Source organism: Arachis ipaensis, chromosome B6, assembly GCF_059453495.1.
Source record: "Arachis ipaensis isolate K30076 ecotype BB chromosome B6, ASM5945349v1, whole genome shotgun sequence".
In the NCBI taxonomy this organism is placed as follows: Eukaryota; Viridiplantae; Streptophyta; class Magnoliopsida; order Fabales; family Fabaceae; genus Arachis; species Arachis ipaensis.
This window is the reverse complement of record NC_142441.1, coordinates 12,829,102-12,847,555: the sequence shown is the minus strand read 5'-3', so window position 1 is coordinate 12,847,555 and position 18,454 is coordinate 12,829,102. Positions and strand designations below refer to the sequence as shown.

The window sequence follows — 18,454 nt, the reverse complement described above, 5'->3', positions numbered from 1 at the left end:
TGAACTAAACATCTCAAACTTACTCAATGGAGATAACTATGTTGAATGTGAAAAGTGTACGAAAAAAGCATATGAAAAAGGAGATAACTATATTTGTGGCACATATAATCAAACACTACAATATCCAACAATAAGGTAACTCTATATACTTTTCATAATCTCATCTATCAAATTATTAGTTACTAACCCAATATTTATTTTAGGTTCAAAATTCAATTAAAGTTTCAGATCAAAGTGGTACAACAACTTTTGTACTATTTGATGACGAAGTAAAAAAATTGTTGGGTACAACTGTTTCAAATCTAATGGCCCAAAAAAATAATGATATTGAAGCACCACCTCAATTGAAAAATTTGTGCAACCTCACTTATATTTGAAGTCAATGTAAATGATTTTAATCTTAAAGAAAGTTCGCAATAATACACTGTTACCAAGACATTTGTTCCAACAAAAAACACTAAATTTCACACTCATTACAACAAATAAAATAGATAATACTAAAAAAAATCACTTATTTTAGTTATTTTAGACATCATTTTTATTTCTAATTTAAATTATTCATTGATTATAGGAACCAATTTCGCCAACAATAATATTATCAGACGAAGATCACATACCCATCAAGAGATTAAGGAGAAAGAAAACTATACAAATTTAAGATACATCTTCGGAAGAAGAACATACTTGCAAAGATGGAACAAACAACACAATAGAAAGTACATATAACTCAATAATTCATAAATTACATGCCTTCACAAGAACTTACATAAAAAGAAAAAAGTAACAACTCTAACAACAACCAATAAAAAAAAGAGGACGAGCGCCACATAAAAAGACCAAGTTCATCAACTAAAACAAATGCAAAAATCAAACTACCAAATAAAAATGTCATTTTGTACATACAACTCTAATATCCAAATCTTTTGTACTACAAATTATTTTAAATAAAATACCTTTTAAATTTAACTTTAGTTTACACATTTAATTTAATTCTACAAAACATAAAATTTTTTAATATTTATTATATACTATCATTAATTTACCGCCCCACGCATCGCGCGGGTCTCCTTCTAGTTAAAGAAAAAGCTAACAACTTAATGCAAATTCCAATCCGAATCCATTTCATCAACCTGGTCCAAGTGAAGTTTCGGACCCAGAAAAAGAAGCAAGGCAGGCAGGAGAGAGAGAAAGGCATCTTACTAAGCTAAAGACTATTGTATGGGAATTGAGGGTGGAAACACAATAGAATTGAATATGGTGAAATACGTAAGTAATTTTATATCCTGAACCTACTTCATACTTGTTTGAGCTGCTAAGTGTCCATTGAATATGGTCTGATCAATCGGCTGGTTTAATTGTCAGGATTCTTGAGCAGATTTCAATTGAAAACAGAGATTCTAGAAGAGGTTGGTTTCATTCACGATTCTCTATCATCAAATTTTTAATCCAAAAAATATTGTGACTGAGAGGGTTATAATCTAGATGGAAGCCAAAGATCAGAGTATATTTGTATGCTGCTGCCAATGCCCACATTGGTACGTGGATAAATTTAAAAAATAAATAAATAATATTTTTTAAAAGATCTTTCAAAAATATAAAATTAATTTAAGATTCAAATAGGGTTAAAAGAGTAAATTAATATTAAATTTAATTAGTAGCATTACATTAGGATATAGTGTATTTTTATTTGATTGGTAGTTGTTCATGTTGTTCAAGATGGTCATTGTTTACCTAGCACTCCCCATTAATAAATTAAGAGGCCTGCTACACATACAAGCATTTTTGGCTTACAAGCTATACAAGTTGGCCCAAGTCCAAGAAAAAACACGCGCACCACTCCTTTAAATTGAGCGTCCAATGCACGCGCCTTACAACACGTTTATTATGCCGCACTCTTCCTCTTATTCCTCAATCAAAACGCAAACCATCAAAATTCAAACGACATTCGAAACAAACTACGATTCTGCGAAGAGTAGAAGAAATCAAGAAGAAAAGATACAAATCTCCATAAAAAATCACCAGAAAAGACGAAGAAAGATTATTCAAGTTACTGTTTTATTGTTTTTCTAGGTTTTTTTTCTAAATTGTCTCTATCATGTACCTCATCCTTAACCAGCAAAAAATTAAAAGATTTCAAGAAGAAATATACTGTCTCCCCTCTGATATTGGGTGTATTTCTTAAATCCTTTGGTTGTATTTCTGTAATTCTTTGGGTGTATTTCTGTAATCGTTTGGTTTATTTCTGTAACCGTTTGGGTGTATTTCTGTAATCCTTTCGATGTGTTTCTATAATCCTTTGGGTGTATTTCTATAATCGTTTGGGTGTATTTCTGAAGTTCTATTATCTTCAAAACAATTTAAAAACTTGATTTCAGAAACCATTAAAATCGAAAAAAACAGAAGAAGATCGAAGGCAAAGAGAGAACGCACGAAGGAGATCGAACAAATTTGGCAAGAAACTCGAAAAAGGAAACAAAATTTTTTGAAAAATGGAAGTTATATATTCACGCGTTAATTGATTTGGATTGATTTAAAGTTTGTTAAAGAGGCCCGTAACATAAGCAGTGCGTTTATGGGGTTTCATTTTTTTCAGACTTGTAAAGCTTGTAAACAAAACACTTGTACGTAGAGATTAATCCATAAATTAATTATTGGAGTTATAAATTTATTGTATTGTCTACAACGGTAAGATATAATAAATATAGGAATATGAATTTAATGTCTTTGTAAGTTACAAATTTGGTTAGACACTATTAATTTTTAATTATTTTCATTGGTAATTATTGTATTATTTTTTTGTATGTTTTATTTTTTTGCTAATTTGGAAATAATAGATGATTTGGCAAAAATTGAGTGGTTGATTCTAAAATTTTGCCAAGCTAAGTAAGCGATGTTGCTGACATGGCATTAATAAAAGAAGAGAAATAACTTAAAAATATGGAAAAGTCTAGGGGGCCAGCAACTTTGTTAAATTCTGGCCAGCATGTAACTAGCAAAGAAAAGTGAGTCATTAGATGAAATCTCACACCATTAAAATCATCATTGATGGCTATTTAATGGCTACAAATCACAAAAATTGCTGACCCTTAGCATTCCTCTAAAAATAATGTGGGTAAACTTATGTATCTACTTTTATATATTAAGAATAGATTATTGTTAGCAATAATTTGCCATATCTTCGTATCATATACTTTTCCATAAATAATAGTGAATGGAAAGACAAGCATATCCATGAAAGATTTATTTTCTCATGCACAATGTTAGATGATTACAACCGAAGGAGGCTTCTCAACGAAGCATTCAAACTCAATACAAAGCAAAACTTTCCGTTCCAAAACAATCTCTTCCAGAAAGTTTAAAAAAAAAGGAGAAAGAGAAAAACCCAAGTCATTATTATTTGGTGGCGAATAATCCAATCTTGCAAGCTGAAAATAATAACGTGAAGTATTATGTCCATCAACACTTGGGAAGATCCGCCGGTGGAGGAGGTAACCTTTGATTAGGGAGCTTCCCATCTTCCACAATCCATGCCATCTTCAAACCCCAGCTCAAGTGCACTTCAAAGTGGCAGTGCATAAACCACACACCTATTCACATCATATAATCTATAATATCAGAACATGAAACAAATACTTTATCACTTTTCTTTTCTTTTTTTATGTATATTAAAAAAAAAGAGTTTTATTTACCTGGATTATCCGCAAAGAAACGAATTGCTACCCAGCCTCCAGATGGCACTCCCACAGTGTTCCTTTCTTGTGGATCTACAAGGTTATACTTGGCAGGGTCTTTCTTGGGATCAAAGTTACCAAAACCTTGCCCAACCACGAAAAAGTTGTATCCATGAAGATGAAGTGGGTGACTCTCAGCTCCAAGGATGCTTGTGTCTTGCAGCACCACCTCCACGCTAGCGTTGAACGGAAGCACCGCCACCTTAGTTCCATCCATGACCATGGTGTTGTTTGGTGGAGTGCCTGTGTAATTGAACTTGATCAACGGACTGGTTGGGAAATCAGTTGTGAAAACCCCATTTGATTTCTTGAAGAAATAGGACTGAAGCATCGAAGTATTAGGCAGTACAAAGGAAACGTTGTTCATAGAAGCCGCGAACTTGGTACCGTTAGGACCCTGGCAGGTCTGGTTTTTAGGGCACGGATTGGTTCCAAGGCCTACGGTGAAGAAGAAGCTTCTGTCCACAGTTTGAGGGACTGTGATTGGAAACTTTTCATTTGCTAAACTGCGGAATTTGGAAGTGAAGTTGGCAACATAAGCAGTGTCATTGATGGGAGGAAGGGTAGGTCTTATTACAGGGGCATTATGGTCTTTTGAAGTAGTAGTAGTAGTAGTTGTGTAATACTCAAGAATACCGGCAGTGGTGGTGTTGTCGAAGGTTCCGGTGCCGGTGAAATAAGGCCTTGCTGCCATTAGAAAACGTGAGTGTGGAGGGTGTGGTTTTGTTTTGAGGAGAATGTTTGTGGTTTGACCCGGTGCTATTACTACAATGTTGGTTTTGAATGGTTTCACATAAAGTGCATCGGCTTCAACAACTGTCACGCTGTGGTTTGCTATGCTGAAGAACAGTTCGTCATTGAGTGCAGCATTGATTAGTCGCAGCATATATGTTTTTCCTGCCTTCACCTTTAGCTTCAAACTTTCTATAATAAAGGTACATACACACTCTTTAGTCTTCAAATCTTTGATAAATATTGTTATTAAAAAATATTGTAAATATTATGAAAGCGTGACCATGCATTACCATTTTGTTTTTGAGAACAGTTGTATAATGGGCCGGGGAAACCATTAAGAGTGTATGCATCAGAAACATTTGGACCACCGCCATTCTGAAGAGCTTGGTTGATTACTGCCTCAGAATCAGAATTCCACCACTCACCTATATATATATATATATATATATATATATATATATATATATATAATAACAGAGATCCATTATTAGCAAATAAGGAATTGATGAAAGGGAGTAGTAATAGAGTAGGGTTTATGTATCATTGTTTGTACCAAACATGATTGGAATTTCCTTGTATGGTTTGGCAAAAGGGTAGGGAACATTATGCTTAGGAAGGATGATAAGGGGTCCATAAAGGGTAGCTCTTAGCCACGTAATGTGAGCATGCCAAAAGAATGTCCCTCTTTGCCCATTTAAAGTGAAGTTGTAAACATAACTCTGCCCTCTTTGGATCGGACACTGAGTTATGTATGCTGGTCCATCTGCCCACTGGCTTTGAACTTGTCTAATTCCATGCCTGTCATCATTATCCAACATTCACTAATCTTGTTAGATTAACTTCTTCATCATCATCAACATATATAAGAGAAATTTTCACTTTCTTATAATTATTTCTTGCAATGCATTTCTTTATACCAGTGAAGGCTGACATTATTCTTCACATTATTGATCACTTTAATTACTAATCGATCTCCCTCTCTAGCATAGATGGGAGGCCCCGGGAAACTTCCATTAACTGTCACTATGGCCTTTGTGTGGCACAACCTTGTCACATTTTGCAACCTTACCTGTGAAAATCAAATCAAATATAGAAAAAAAAAATTTAATGCAAGTGAAAGAAAAAAAATTTTAACAACTATTATTGGAGCACTTATTATACATACATCAAATGTGTAGTGCCTTGTAATGGGTCCAGGATATGCAATCACAACACTAGGGAAGAAACCAATTGAGCTTATGGCCACCACCAAAGCTCCAAAAATTGCAGCTGGATGAAAAATTAAAGCACCCATTTCAAATGTAATTTTTTTCAACTCTTACTATGGCACTTTTAATTACTAAAAAACTTAACCTTTGAATTGAAGTGGGTTGCATTGTTAGAGCCAACAGCCTCCAATTTATATAGACACAAAATAGTGTTTGGTTGATTAGGTAACTATATGTCTCAACAATGTGGCTGCTGGCCCAGTTTACTAACAATAACACTAATTGGAGTGTTGTAAAAGTCAATTTAATTGGCTAAATCCTCCTTTTGATCTGATCAATCATTTTCACAATCCATATAACATTCTCCTATAGTGACTTCTTATATGTGAGAACTAACTATTTGACCAAAGACTTCTTCTACACGAGTTAAAATCAATTAAGTACCTTCTTTTTATATGTTAATCATGTTGTCTAAGTATATATGCATTACCAAACAAATACATGATAGGAAATAATATTTCATCAACTCTTATATATAACCTAAGTAATAAAACACATACTTCATTTTCTAATGAAAATCTAGTTTAATTTTAATCAATGCTGTAATAAACCCATATCCAGGCGTAAAACTTGGCTAATCAGCTTTAATTTACTGCTTTACATTTAATTATCCTCCTTTTAGATATGCTCATTACAATTATGTTCATGATAACCATACAATCATGTCAGAAATCATAACGATGGAGTTCATATATTTACTGCCATAGGATTATTATGTATCTTAGTTGGTGACTAATATTTCTTGCAGCAAGAGATAAATTTCACACCCGAGACGCCAGAATAAGACACTTGACCTGCCTTTCTTTAAAGCAATAAAAAGAATGACAGTGATAAGGGTGATTTGTTAAATTTCCTTATTATTAATAAATTATATCAGGAAAAAATTAAAAGTTGAAAACTACTTGGCTTGGAGTTACCAACTTACCATGTGGCTCAAGTAATAACAAATCTAAAACATTTGTTCGATCTATCTTTACACACCACATTTCAACCGAATTTGACATCATAATTGAAGTAATTAAATTATTTTTTTTCCTTCATAATTTATTGATCACCTAAATTATCAATTATTCATAAGTCATAAAGAGTGGAGTACAAATTACATCAAAGAAATTCTCACATAATGATATATACTCAACGTGGCTCACATAAAATTTCACATAGAACTGAAAATAAGACATATAATTAAATTTTGATGCATTATTATTTACAATTATATTTAATTACGTAATGTTACGTCAAATATAATTATTTTTTATATTAATTATGTGAATAATTATAAAACATAGATGTAATTAAATATTTTATAAATTCTAAATTTTAAACAATAAACAAAACATATATATTACTCAAAGCCTAATAAATTCAATTATACAATCGACTCAGGGTGTGATGACTATTTATAATTAGGTTATGCACAAAAATAACTAGGTCTCTTAACTATTAACCCCCAGAGCACGCCCTTTCATTTTTTTTTCTTCTGATATTGAAATCACCTAATGCTTTGCAACCTTGTACTCATATTTCTTTATTCAACTCAATGGAACTATCATAAAACTTTGTATGTCTGTAAATATCATAATATTAGAGATATATTAGAGGATCATCAAAATTTATTATTTTTGTTATTAGTTAGTTATCAATATTTAAAAATATGGAATAAAGTATATGAAATTAAATTACTAGACTAAAAAAATTAAACTAAAAAAATTGAATTAATAACTAAATGATGGTAAAAAAATAATAAATTCTATAATATAGTAATGTAGTAATGCAGCCATACCAAACAGTACAATCATTTATCATCCTTCTCAATGTTTTCCATTATTCCCAACAGTAATGTTAACATACATGCATTAATCAGATTTGGCCATTTGAGGGAGAAAATAAATTTGAACATATCTGTGATCTTTACTGCATTATAGTAGGGCTCATTAAACAGGCCTAGTATGATATGAATAATCTTGTAATTGATTGATAGACGTGGATAGAGCGTGGGCCAAGAGATTTGACATGTGAACTGAATACGCATCATCCCTAAGGTCGGTCCAAGAAATGATGAATGTACTACGAAGAAGCTAGGTAGAGCGTATATCTGTGTATGAACTCTACCGTAGCACCTACGCACTTTGGTCTTCGGTCATGTTCCTGATAACGAATACCTCCAGTTCGTGCTAAGATTAATTAGAGTCGAAGAAATATTTTGGCTCATATATATATTGTGGTTGTGTATGTTGTACCATTGGCCCTACTTAATTCATCATACTTTAATGCTAATCTTACTTCATTTGACAAAAAATTCATTCCCAAGATCAAAAGGTAGATAATCTACTTCATATTCTCACTAAATCAATTAAATTAAAAAGTTTATGTATTCATTATATCAAGTGTACAATGCACATAACTAATATGAATTTTAAAAATATTATTTGTATACTAAAATTAACTACTAAAATTAGTCATTATGTATTTTTATATAAATATATGTAGTTTAATTTATTTTTAGTGTGTATTTTATAATTTTAATGCATATTTTTGACATGATGAAAGCCATACATCATCAAACATGATTATTAGAGTAATTAAGGTTGGATATGGAATTGAAGGCATGCATGTAGTAGGTGCTTGAGATTGAAGTATTATTATATATATATTGTTTCCAGTTACTGGAAACGGAAGTCCAAGAGTAAGTTAGTTCTCTGTCATTCTTAGTTATATCTTAAATGCTACTACCCTTTAGGTCTTTACCAACAATCATTCTGGACGTTTAATTCATTTGTATGCGACAAACTTCACCGGAAGGAAGAGTTAGATTATATGTACAATATAACTTTGTCGTGCAGATAGCTATTTCTGGCAAGTTCCCATAGATCAGTAGCCTATCGATCGTCAAAATGTCATGCCAATAGATTTCATAACTTGCTAGTCAGTCTGAGTCATGAACAATGATGAAAGACGAACGAGCATACATTTTTTGTTATAAATAATTTTATGGTGCCTAACAAACTTATGCTTAATTAATTTGTCTAAAACCTTAGGGGAAAAAAAGTTGATTTTATATTTTATATCTATATTATATAATTATAAAATTAAGTATTGTAGAAAATACCTCATTTAGATTGTCAAATTTTTTTATTAATTTGTCTTTCATTTGAATCAATACGAATATATATATTTTTTTAATACGAGTGTTGTACTCTAATATTACCCTTTCCGTAATTCAGTCAGTACTAGTAGCTTTATATTTGATGATAATATTAAGGAGCAAAAAAAAAAAAAAAAACAATTCCGCTACGTTACCAACAACATTTCTGCCCACTTCTACCAATTCTTATTTATAATTGTATTTAATGGAAGTGTCTTTATGGATGTGTATAATAAAAATGTCTTTTTTATGGGTGTGTTTAATGGAAGTGTCTTTATAAATATATTTTTTGGATGTGTCTCTTTATATATGTGTTTAAAATATAATAATTAATTATTATTGGCAATAAGTTAGTAGATAATATATTAGTACCCTATACTTTTCCAAAAAATAATTAGAATTTATCTCATTTAATATTTATTAATTATTAATACTGTCATAATTAATGAATATTAAATAACTAAAATTTTTTAATTATCAAACATTTTTGTATATTTAATTATGGTTTCTATGTTCGTAAATTCGGAGGGGAAATGGGAGAGACTCCGAGTTGGGGTTGGAAGTGAGTCGAATTGAGTTGAGCTAGACTAAGTTTAAGCTCGGTTCATAAAAATTGAGCTAAATTCACGGCTGGACTCATTAACAATCGAGCCTATTTCTTAATCTTAAGCTCGATTCACTGAAAGCTCACGAGTTGGCTCGAGTTCATGAGTTGGCTCAAATAATAGGAACATAATCTATAATTTTATATCAATAAATTATAACTTATATATTTTAAAAAAATATTTAAAAAGATCAATTTTATATATTGTTTATCTATAAATAAATTATAAAAAATTTTATTTATGTCTTACATTAAAATTATATATAAAAAATAAATATAAAATTTTAAATAAAAGAAATTATATATATATATAATCGAGCTAGTTTACGAGTTAATGAACTGAGTTATCTAAATTTAGACTGACTTATTTAATTTATAAACTCAATTTTAAACTCAAATTTGGTTCACCAATTCAAACTATTAATGAGTCGAAATCAAACTAGCGCCATAAGTTGGCTTAGCTGCATGCTACAACTTCATGTATGAACTGAATCGTCAAACTCGTTTTTTTTGTCAGCGTCAAACTCGTTCTAAACTGGAACTGACATGAAGCGGTTGGGCTGAGGCCCATGATACCCATACCCATGCAGAGCAATCGGCCCACGCTAGTGGAGAGAGAGAGGGGAACATAGCTAGTGTATGATTGATTGATTGCAGGTGTGTTATCATTTCAGGGGCCAATGGTGAAGCACACCAGCACATGGCCCCGCTCCACTCAATGGTCAATCTTTTAATAACACACATTCACTCAATCAATCCAATCAGTCTTTTCATTTAAATTTGTACTGTCTATGGGTTATGTTTTTGTCGTCTGTCTTTACTACTGTCCACTATCCAGACCCCCTTCTTTACTCTCACATCACAGCGTCCCGCGCAATACACGGAACCATTTTTTCTATTTTTTTCCTACATCCTACTGCCCTATTCTACCTAGTTTCGGTAAACCTAATTCAGTATAATCCTTATCATTTTATAATAATTAAAAAAAATGAAAATATAATAAAATAAATAATTCATTCATTTTTAAATATTAAAAAATAAGAAATTTTGTATTTCACAAAAGATAATAAAATCTTCTTTTAGAAACCCTTATTATTGGTTATAAAATTACTAACAAATATTATTGATAGTATGGTTAGAACTTAGAACACTGGTACGAGTGACTCAAAAACAGAACTACAGAAGAGAATCAATAGCTGTGCCACACAGGACATGCATGTGCAATATAAGCTAAGCATGTAGTATGTGTTTTGACCTCTCTACTTTTGTGCCATTATAAGTGCCTTTTCAGGCTTGACACTGTTTCATCTTCTTCCTTATAATAGGTTAGGCAAGCAGAGACCACCATGCAACTATTTTTTTAATATAATAATCCACGTTACTACTCTGTAGCTCCATATTTGACGGATACCAAGTTTGACGCAACAACCACCGTACCACTTATCATTGCACCATATAATATACATCACAGCATCTCACAGTTTCGGTTCATTTTATCATTTTTTTTTAAGTTCCAGTTAATTCATTTGCACCCTTACATACCTACACCATATACTTGGTCATTTAGGGTTTAAGATTTATCATTTTAATTCAACATAACCACGCCATAAAAATCACCACTGTACAATAATCCTCCTTAACTATCTTATTCATAAGCATCACAGTTTGGTTAAGTGGGAAACAGATTATCCTGACAACTGATGCAAATGAAAAACACACAAATCAAAGCTTATTTATTTGCTTCCTAAATAATCTACCTCCTCAGGATTATTTGCGCTAGCAGGTCCTCCAAGTGTCAAAAGCAACCCTTCAAGATCACTCTTACTTGCTCTATGCTCCTTGAATAGTATCGACGACCGAGCGCCTCGCTTGATTTGTGGGGAATGATCTGAGTTGGAGTTCACAAATGGTGGTTGAGTTTGAGTAGTTAGAGAGCAATTTGTTTCCACCACCTTTACTGCCTGCTGCATCTAACATTCATTACATGATCACTTTACTTTTTCTATTATTCCATTTTGTTTAAATTATTAAGAAAAATACGAAATCAAAATGTGACAGAGACTAATATTATGGAAGCATACCGGAGCAAATAAGACCCCTCTGAAAATCTCTCCATTCACGGATGCAGTCATGAGTAAACCTGAGTCAAAGGCTCCATCTATTTTACCTCGAACTTCAGCACCAATCTTGTAATTTGAACCCATCGTGATAAATAAATAAATAAGTAACTATAAATTAAAAAAGAATTTAGTTAATATCCGTTTTTTTATTATGTTAAGATTATATATCAGTTAAAAATTTTTTAATTAAATAATCTTAATAGATGCCTTAAAACGCATGTCAGATAAATTAAAAATGTGATTTGTATATCAAAATCAATTATTAAAATCAAACACCAATGTATTTATGTATAAATATATGTGTGATTTAATATATTTTAAATGTGTATTTGTATTTTAATATTTATTTTATGCTAGTGACTGACTTCGGTGGTTGATTTTGGTCGTAGATAAATAGTATACATGAAGCAAAATTAGAAAATAATTCACCAGGTGGCACTGTTCTTGCTTTGGCTGATGAACTAGAGAAGGAAGATTTTGCGGATTTCCCTGAGTGATATCCTTCATAGATTTCTTGTTACTCAAGTCATTGTTGTATTGACAATTGGTTGGGGTTTGATTCATCTGTTTGAACAGAAGACGCTGCTGCGAATCGGTGACAGAAGCATTTGATCTTTGACCAAGAGTCTGTTCTTGATCAGATTGAGATGGTGATGAATGCTGTGATAGTGAGAGAGAGTGTTCTTCTTGTTCAGAATCAACATCCCAAACCTTCGTAGTAGAAACTCTCCTCCTCTTCTGTTGTGAAGTACCTGAATCAAAGTCATAAGCTCCTCCTTCTTTCACATTAGACCCCATCAACATAGTTTTCTGATGCAAAACAAAACACATTGTTAGTTCTTTCACATTATGCCAATAATTGCTACATTAATTTCTATATGTACCGCGTTGTAACGTGGGTTTGGCTCTGCTTCATGCTGCAAAACTAACAATTCATTGAGAGGATTTTCATCTTCACCACACCTGTAATCAGACAAGGTTAAGCCGGCGAATTGAAATCAACAAAGAGACCAACATTTTCGCAATGGAGAGAAGAGAAATTCACCCCCCATAGATGACAATATCCATGTCTATAACAACAGCAGTATGAGAAAATCGCCCTTGTGGTCTTTGACCAGTTATATAGAGTTGAGTCCATGAACAAGTGCATATATCAAAGATCCAAATGTCATTATAGTAACGTTTTTCTCCAACCCCTCCAATGATATAGACCTGCATATCATGGAGAGTTTAGAAAAATCCATGACAAATTAAACTATAAGAGTTCCACAAAATGAAAATCAAAATCAGGCAATTAATGGAAATCTGCCTTGGTTCCAATGTTTACTGCAGCATGACCTGCCCTGACTCCTGGTGAAGAACCTTGAATTCTCAACTGTCATATGAAATTTGATCTTTAATTGTTCGAATTTCGAGAAAATTATTAGCAATTCCAACATAAAAGTTAAGAACTATACATACTTTAGACCAAGTCATTGTTTCCATATCAAGAATATCAATGTTTCCATGGTACTGATAACCTGAATCTCCACCATATACAATAAGCTTGTTCCCAATGGCAATGGTACTATGACTGTCCCTAGGGACAGGAAATTCACCTTTCAACTCAGGGCAAGTCCATCTCATGGTTCCTAGTTCAAGAATGTGCAAATCATTCAAATAGTTTGCTCTGCCTTCCCCACTGCCACCAAAGATCACTAGTCTATAGCCGCCAACGAGCACGGCCGTGTGGCTCTCCCGGGGCGAAGGAGGTGTCCCTTTGCATTCAGGACTAACCCACACTTTGGTGACAAGATCAAGAATATGAATATGATTCACCTTCTTGAATCCATTGCTGCCACCAAACACTATCATCTTATGGCCTACAATAACAGCACTATGGCTGTCCCTAGGACCTGGATTTTCGCCTGTGGTTGCGACCTTCCTCCAAACCATTTTATCAAGGTCCAAAGTGAGAACATCACTGAAATGCATCCCTCCACAACATCCCTGAAATTTGGACACAAAAAACATCTTATAATATTTAGTGATATTATTATTATCTCTTTATTATTGTTGTTCTTAACAAGTTCAAGAAGGAAAAAAAAATATTTTCTTTGTTAAGTGTATGTTTTGTAAGGCAGGGAGAAGATGAGAATTTAAAATTTTAATTACTATATTAAGAAAGAAGAAAAGTGATGGTAATTACATCTGAGCATGTATTGTTCAACTAATTACAGAAGTGTAAAATTAATTCAGTTTATTCTCTCTAGGGGAAAAAACCACGTGGTAAGAAAGATTTAAGGGAAGTACTAAAATTCAGAGAAGAAAGTGCTTTGGTTCCTAGCCATAGATAGCAAATAACACAGGGAATTTGAGAGAGAAGTACTAAGAACTCATGAAATTCAACGAGTACACTGCAACCAACAAAATTAGTCAAAAAACATGTCCAGGTTAATAGAAAACAGAGCTCCAAATTAGTCAAAACACCATTACATGTAACTAAAAAGCTTATTTATTAATTTGAATTATATTTTTGTTTTCAACAAAAGGGAGTTTTGATTTTAGTCATACCCCAAAGACATACATAAGGCCATTGAAGAAGCAAGCAGAGTGACCCCATCTTTCAGAAGGATCAAAACCCGAAACCTTTGGACATAACCACATTGCTTTCATCTTCCCTGCAACTTCAGCTCCCAAAGAGCCCAACGTTCTATGCATCTTGAGAGTGTGGTTACTGGTTTTATAATTTAAAAACTTTCTTGTATTGGATTGCTTGAGCACAGTGCTTGACATATGACAAAGATGAAGAAACAGTGGTAATGTGATAAAGATTGAAAATTAAAAAAAAAAAAAAAAAGAGATTTTCAAAGAGGGACATTAACAAGCCAAATGATGTATCAACTGTCAAATATCAATATCAGTAAGACATGAAAAGATGGGTGCTTTCAAGTCCAAATCACTGTGCCAACAAACAGCAACCATGGCTCTAGTGAAACCAATTAAACAAACCTTTTTTTTTCCTTCTACAACTACCAACCATATTAATGCTATTGTAGACGACACATTGTACACTGCGATTGCAAGTATTTTTCTTTTGGGTAACTTGCATGCTTAGATTTCAATTTTATTTTTAAAACTCTAGAGTGAATTATTGATAATTCGCTGGAGGTCTGGAATTTTTTTTTTCTCTCAGTGGACTTCATTTTGAACATAAGTAAAAAATTGATTTTATTTAATTTTATTGTCATTTGGTTTTTAGTCCACAAAGTAATTCTTACTTCTAGATTAAATTTCGATAGCAATTTATATAAAAATATTTTTATACGTAATTGATAATTAAAATATTAACATATAGTATATTAAAAAAATTTCCTTAAATTTCATAATTATTGTTTTTGAGTAATATTTGTCACTTCAAACTCAATCATAACTGAATCAATAAAAAATTAGAAGAATATTAAAAAAGTTAGCAAAAATTATTATTTTTTATTAACAGTTAATCATAATATTTAAAAATATGAATTAAAAATAATTATTAAATTAAAAAAATTAGACTAACAACTAAAAATATTGATTAAAAATAATAAATTCTATTAATTCTTTAGCTTTCTTTAAAAAATTATTTGCAATACACACAGCGAAAAACAAATTTATAATTCAGTATGAAATCCACTACAAAAAAATAAATATATATGAAATTTATTCTCCCAATCGGAAGTGAAGAGTGTGGGCCTTAGCACTACGATTTATACGTGTTTGAAAGTCTGAAACACGGTGACTATTCAAGATTTCAAGTTGATAATGAATAGTGATCGAAAAAAGAAATGTTGATAATGAACATTATGGTGTCCGATTTAGTTGAAAGCCTTAGTTATCATTCTAAAAAATAGTGGTTGAAGTTTTTTCTCTCCGTACTATTAGACGTTTCCAGCGAGAATTTCCCTGAAGGCTCTATGCAAAAGAGATGGACCTGCTCCAGAGAAGTATCAAAAAGGTAAAGAAGGGAGAAGAAGGCTTTTCGGGAACAGAATCAGTCACATGTGGAGCATCAGCCTCAAAGGATGTTTCCGAGAATGCAAAGGAAGAAGAGAATAGATGAAGTACCTGAAACAGAAACTAACAGAGAAAGTAAACAAGACAAACAATCTGATATTATGATTGAAGACATGGGAGAAGGGCTTTTCAATATTTTATTTTGAATATTGAAGCAGCCAAAACAGAATTATGGAAGCTAAGCCTTGGTGGAGATCTCATAGTCAAACTCATGAATCGAAAAAGTGGGTACGCAGCAATGAAGAGAAGACTGAAAACAATATGGGTCAGATTTGGAGGAATAGATGTTATTGACTTGGGAAATGATGTTTATTTGGTCAAATTTTATGCTGAAGAGGATATGAACCATGCCCTCCTTGATGGCCCATAGAAAATCTATGATCACTACCTAGCTGTCAGGTTATAGAAATCAGATTTCAATCCGCTTCTTACTTCCATTGACAAAATTAAAGCATGGATCAGATTACCAGCACTCCTGAGCTGTATAACGAAAGAATCTCAAGGAAAATAGGACAATTTACTTATTTAAATAAAATGTATGAATCCTTTACCCAAATGTACAAAACAGATAGTTGTTACGTGCATGTGTAAAAATTCTATTCTATGTAAACCGTGGCAACCAACTACGGTTTTTGGATTGTACATAAACCGTGGCTGACAGGGACGGTTTAGGGAGAAATTTTGTTGCGTGTAAACCGTGGGAGGTTCCAGCGGTTTATGAAGAGGGCGTGGAAGGCATAAATCGTAGTAGGCTACCACGGTTTATGAAGAAGTTGAATCAAATATAAAACCCTGTAACCCACCGCAGTTTATAAAGACTACGCAATAAACAGAAACTCCTGTAACCTCCCACGGTTTATGTGTTAGGGGCTATATAAACCTAATCCGCTGAAGCTTAGGACGGATCATTTGTTTCAGCAAAAAAATTCTGAAGCTTGTTGTGTTGAGAGGATTTGGGAAAACTTTGGAGGTTTGAAGGAGGAGTGGGTGGTGGAGCCAATGAAGGGTGAGGATCGCTTGTACCGACTAAATGACATTGCTCACGTGGCAGGATATATCGATGAAGAGGTTAGTTATTATTATTGTTATTATTATTATTATTAAAATTCTTATTAATATAAATATTGATATTATTAGGATTATTGTTAGTAAAAATATTTTATGATGTTTATTTTTATTGTTATTATGATTAATATTATTTATATAAATATTGATATTATTATAGTTACTGTAAATCAAAATTTGAGTTTATATAAAAATTAATATTTTTATGGTTATTGTTAGTATAAATATTTTATTATTTTATTTTTATTGTTGTTGTTATTAATATTGTCTATATAAATGTTCATATTATTATCGGTATTGTTAGTAAAAATATTTTATTATGTTTATTTATTTTGTTTTATTCTGATTAATAGTATTTTTGTAAAAATTGCTATTATTATGGTTATTGTTAGTTAAAATATTTTATTTCTTTATTTTTATTGTTATCATGAGTGCATAGTATTCGTAGTTTCATTGTTAATTATACAATAAGAGAGTCAATAAAATTAATGTGAGGATTCTAATAATTTTTACTAAATTATGTTTGATGTTATTAGTAATGGTTGTATGTTAAGGAATTTTGTTACCCACATTTTGCAGCCTAGTAGGGTTATTAGCGCCGTTAGGAGACAACAGAATATGCCGTTACATGACCGGATTATACCGTATCTGGAGACCGCGGGCTTGTATCATCTGGCTAGGCTAAACAGTGAGTGGTTCTGGGTTGATGAGCCTCTCCTTAGCGCATTTATTGAGCGGTGACGTCCTGAGACCCACACCTTCCACATGACCTTTAGTGAGTGTACCATTACTTTGCAGGATGTCGCATATCAGCTGGGTTTGCCGATCGATGGTGCGCCCGTTAGCGGGTGCCTAACTGAGTTTGAGAATCTGATGGAACACGGTAGACTAGCATGGGTATGGTTCTGGGAGTTGTTTGGGGAGTTACCTCCACAGAATAAAGTAAAGCAGATGACAGTGTACTACACATGGTTCCACGAGAGGTTCCGGGTTCTCCCAGCAGATGCTAGTGATGAGACCGTGCGTATATATGCACGTGCTTATATAGAGCCAAGTTTGTTGGGCTTTGCGTTGAAGTTGATTTAACAAAGCCTGTGCTAGGACGATACATGATAAATGAAAAGCTTTACCAAGTAAAATATTGTAAAACTCAAATGAATAATAAATAATTAATCAATAAATTAAAAATGAGTTAAAAGAATTAAAAAAATTTTAAATTATAACTTAAAATTTTACCGGTAAAAATTTAACTTAAAAAATTAATTGGAGTGTGAAAATATAAATGACTATGAAAATACGCGTATTAGCGTTATAATTAAGTGTATAGATTTAAGTTTGTACGGTACTGTGTATGAAAAAAGTAAAAATGTATGATTGATCAGAAAATATTTAGAATAAAAATTTAAAGATTTTAATTTTAAGTGGGACCAAAGAATAAAAATTATAAAATTGTCCTTCACTTAAGGGGTTAGAGCATGACTCACCCCCTTCACAAAAATCACAAATTTCACAAAGAGAGAGAGGAGAGCTCGAGACATAGAGAGAAGAGAAGATAGAACCCTAGCACTATTTATTTTACCGTACAAATCTACTTTTTTTTCAAACCGTAATTCCGATCAAAAATCCATTTGTAGCCATGCAATCACCTCATCATCCTCTTCAACTCTATCTAACTTTTGCGATGAGTAATCCTAAGAACCTTATCTCATTTCTCCATTTATCTCTATTTTCGAGTTTGGGATTTGAGGTGT

The 18,454-nt window shown here is 32.4% G+C and overlaps 2 protein-coding genes across 5 annotated transcripts; both read right to left on the bottom strand.

Moving 5' to 3' along the window:
* Positions 1-3,231: 3,231 nt before the first annotated feature.
* Positions 3,232-5,843, bottom strand: LOC107645956 (laccase-2). The gene is made up of 6 exons (XM_088491857.1): positions 5,632-5,843; positions 5,384-5,535; positions 5,020-5,264; positions 4,757-4,891; positions 3,690-4,655; positions 3,232-3,587 (listed from the first exon to the last, which is right to left on the bottom strand). The coding sequence occupies exons 1-6, from the start codon at positions 5,758-5,760 to the stop codon at positions 3,457-3,459; spliced, it is 1,758 nt and encodes a 585-aa protein (XP_088347983.1). The 5' UTR covers positions 5,761-5,843; the 3' UTR covers positions 3,232-3,456.
* Positions 5,844-11,108: 5,265 nt separating this feature from the next.
* On the bottom strand, positions 11,109-14,472 carry LOC107645957 (uncharacterized). 4 transcript variants are annotated; one of them, XM_016350119.3, is made up of 8 exons: positions 14,157-14,472; positions 13,065-13,592; positions 12,913-12,978; positions 12,649-12,815; positions 12,488-12,566; positions 12,033-12,413; positions 11,565-11,669; positions 11,109-11,453 (listed from the first exon to the last, which is right to left on the bottom strand). In XM_016350119.3, exons 1-8 carry the CDS (start codon positions 14,376-14,378, stop codon positions 11,217-11,219), a joined length of 1,785 nt encoding a protein of 594 aa, XP_016205605.1. In that variant the 5' UTR covers positions 14,379-14,472; the 3' UTR covers positions 11,109-11,216. The 4 variants fall into 4 exon arrangements, with proteins under 4 accessions (XP_016205605.1, XP_088347410.1, XP_088347409.1 ...); XM_088491284.1 differs by having other exon boundaries at positions 11,109-11,444; positions 14,157-14,467; XM_088491283.1 differs by having other exon boundaries at positions 11,109-11,447; positions 14,157-14,421.
* Between the last annotated feature and the right edge of the window lie 3,982 nt (positions 14,473-18,454).